The sequence below is a fragment of the Cucurbita moschata genome, unplaced genomic scaffold (assembly GCF_002738365.1).
Source record: "Cucurbita moschata cultivar Rifu unplaced genomic scaffold, Cmos_1.0 Cmo_Scf00020, whole genome shotgun sequence".
NCBI lineage: Eukaryota > Viridiplantae > Streptophyta > Magnoliopsida > Cucurbitales > Cucurbitaceae > Cucurbita > Cucurbita moschata.
In genome coordinates this window covers 790,111-791,527 of record NW_019268536.1, presented here as the reverse complement: position 1 = coordinate 791,527, position 1,417 = coordinate 790,111, and the positions used below count along the sequence as shown (strand labels likewise).

The 1,417-nt window shown below is 36.6% G+C and overlaps 1 protein-coding gene across 2 annotated transcripts in view; it reads right to left on the bottom strand.

The window, feature by feature from the left end:
- Positions 1 to 726, bottom strand: part of LOC111457542 — a 4,967-nt gene extending 4,241 nt beyond the window's left edge. For both annotated transcript variants that reach the window (XM_023099796.1, XM_023099795.1), the window contains exon 1: positions 73 to 726. In XM_023099796.1, coding sequence (XP_022955564.1) covers positions 73 to 423 — 351 coding nt within the window. In that variant the 5' untranslated portion in view covers positions 424 to 726. The remainder of the gene's footprint in view (positions 1 to 72) is intronic.
- Between the last annotated feature and the right edge of the window lie 691 nt (positions 727 to 1,417).

Genomic DNA, 1,417 nt, shown 5'->3' with positions numbered 1-1,417 from the left:
AAAAAAAAAAAAAAAAAAAAAAAAAAAAAAAAAAAAAAAAAAAAGACTAGCTTGAGCCATCGAATGATTTACCTTCGGAATACAATGAGCCGAAACAAGAGGAGTAGTGTGCTCCAAGAAGCGATCCAAATTAGTAGAATCAGCAAGTCCACGATCCGAAACAGAGCAATCAGAGCGAGTGGACCAAGAACGACACTCATCAAACTCACTCCTCTTCTCCAAGTCATCGATCCTAGCAGAAGCAGCCGCCACAGCGTCCTTAGAATCCAAAGCGCTCTGCTTCTGGTGCTGTTGCTGCTGTTGTTGCTGCTGTTGTTGTTGTTGCTGCTGCTGCTGCTGCAAACGACGCCGCATCGCAGGGGGATGATAGAAACGATTCTCGCCACGGATTCGGGCAATGGAAACCCCACCGGAGACTGACATTGTAACAAAGTAAAGAAAGAATCAAAGAAACAAACAGCAAAGACGAGACAGAGAAAAGGTCTAGGGTATGTATAAACAGTGATGATGATGAAGAAGAAGAAGAAGAAGAAGAAGGAGAAACTAGGGTTTTGCGAAATGCAGTGGAAGGAGGAAGATTAACTAACAGAGGGGTTTGTTAAGGGTAAAAATTAGCCCTATTTTTTGGAATTAGAGAGAAGGAAGGAAAGGGGATTGGTTGGATTAGAAGGAGGGAAGAGATTTTTAGGTCCAGACGCCAGACGCCTCCACATTCTTAATTTCCTTTTTCCAATGCCCTTCCCTTTCTTCTCTACTCCTTCCCCCCCTTGCGTAATGCCTCTGGGGTATCCCCCCCCTCAAATTACTCTTTTCTCCTCCAATCTTTTCTAATTGACCGCACTGCCCCCACCTTCCCTCTAATGGGCCGGACTGCCCCACCTTCCCTCTAATGGGCCGGACTGACCCTCTAATGGGCCGCACTGCCCACGTGCCCTCCAATTATATTAATATTTATATTTATATTTGTTGATACACGGATAAGGATAAAAATTAAATAATGAGTTATAGCTCAAATATTTATATTATTTTATTATATTTAAATTAATTTCCTCTCTGACTAACACAAGCAAAGCTTCAAAGTTAAGGCTTCTTTAATTTATTTTCCAAACCATGTGTGATATAGTATTATTAAAATAAATTAATAATTTAAATCTAAAAAAATAGAGTAATATAGTTGATGTGACTAATTATTCGCATTTAAACATACTAAATTATATTAATAAAAAAAAAACCCTAAACTTTATCTTACGTTGTATAATATACTCCTACGTTCTTATCTATATATATATATATATATATATCGTACGAGTTTCTAACCGTCTTAAACTTTCAATTTTATTTGTGTCAATATATATTGGTTTCATATGTTTTTTTTTTTTTTTTTTTTTTTTTTTTTTTTTTTTTTTTTTTTTTTTTT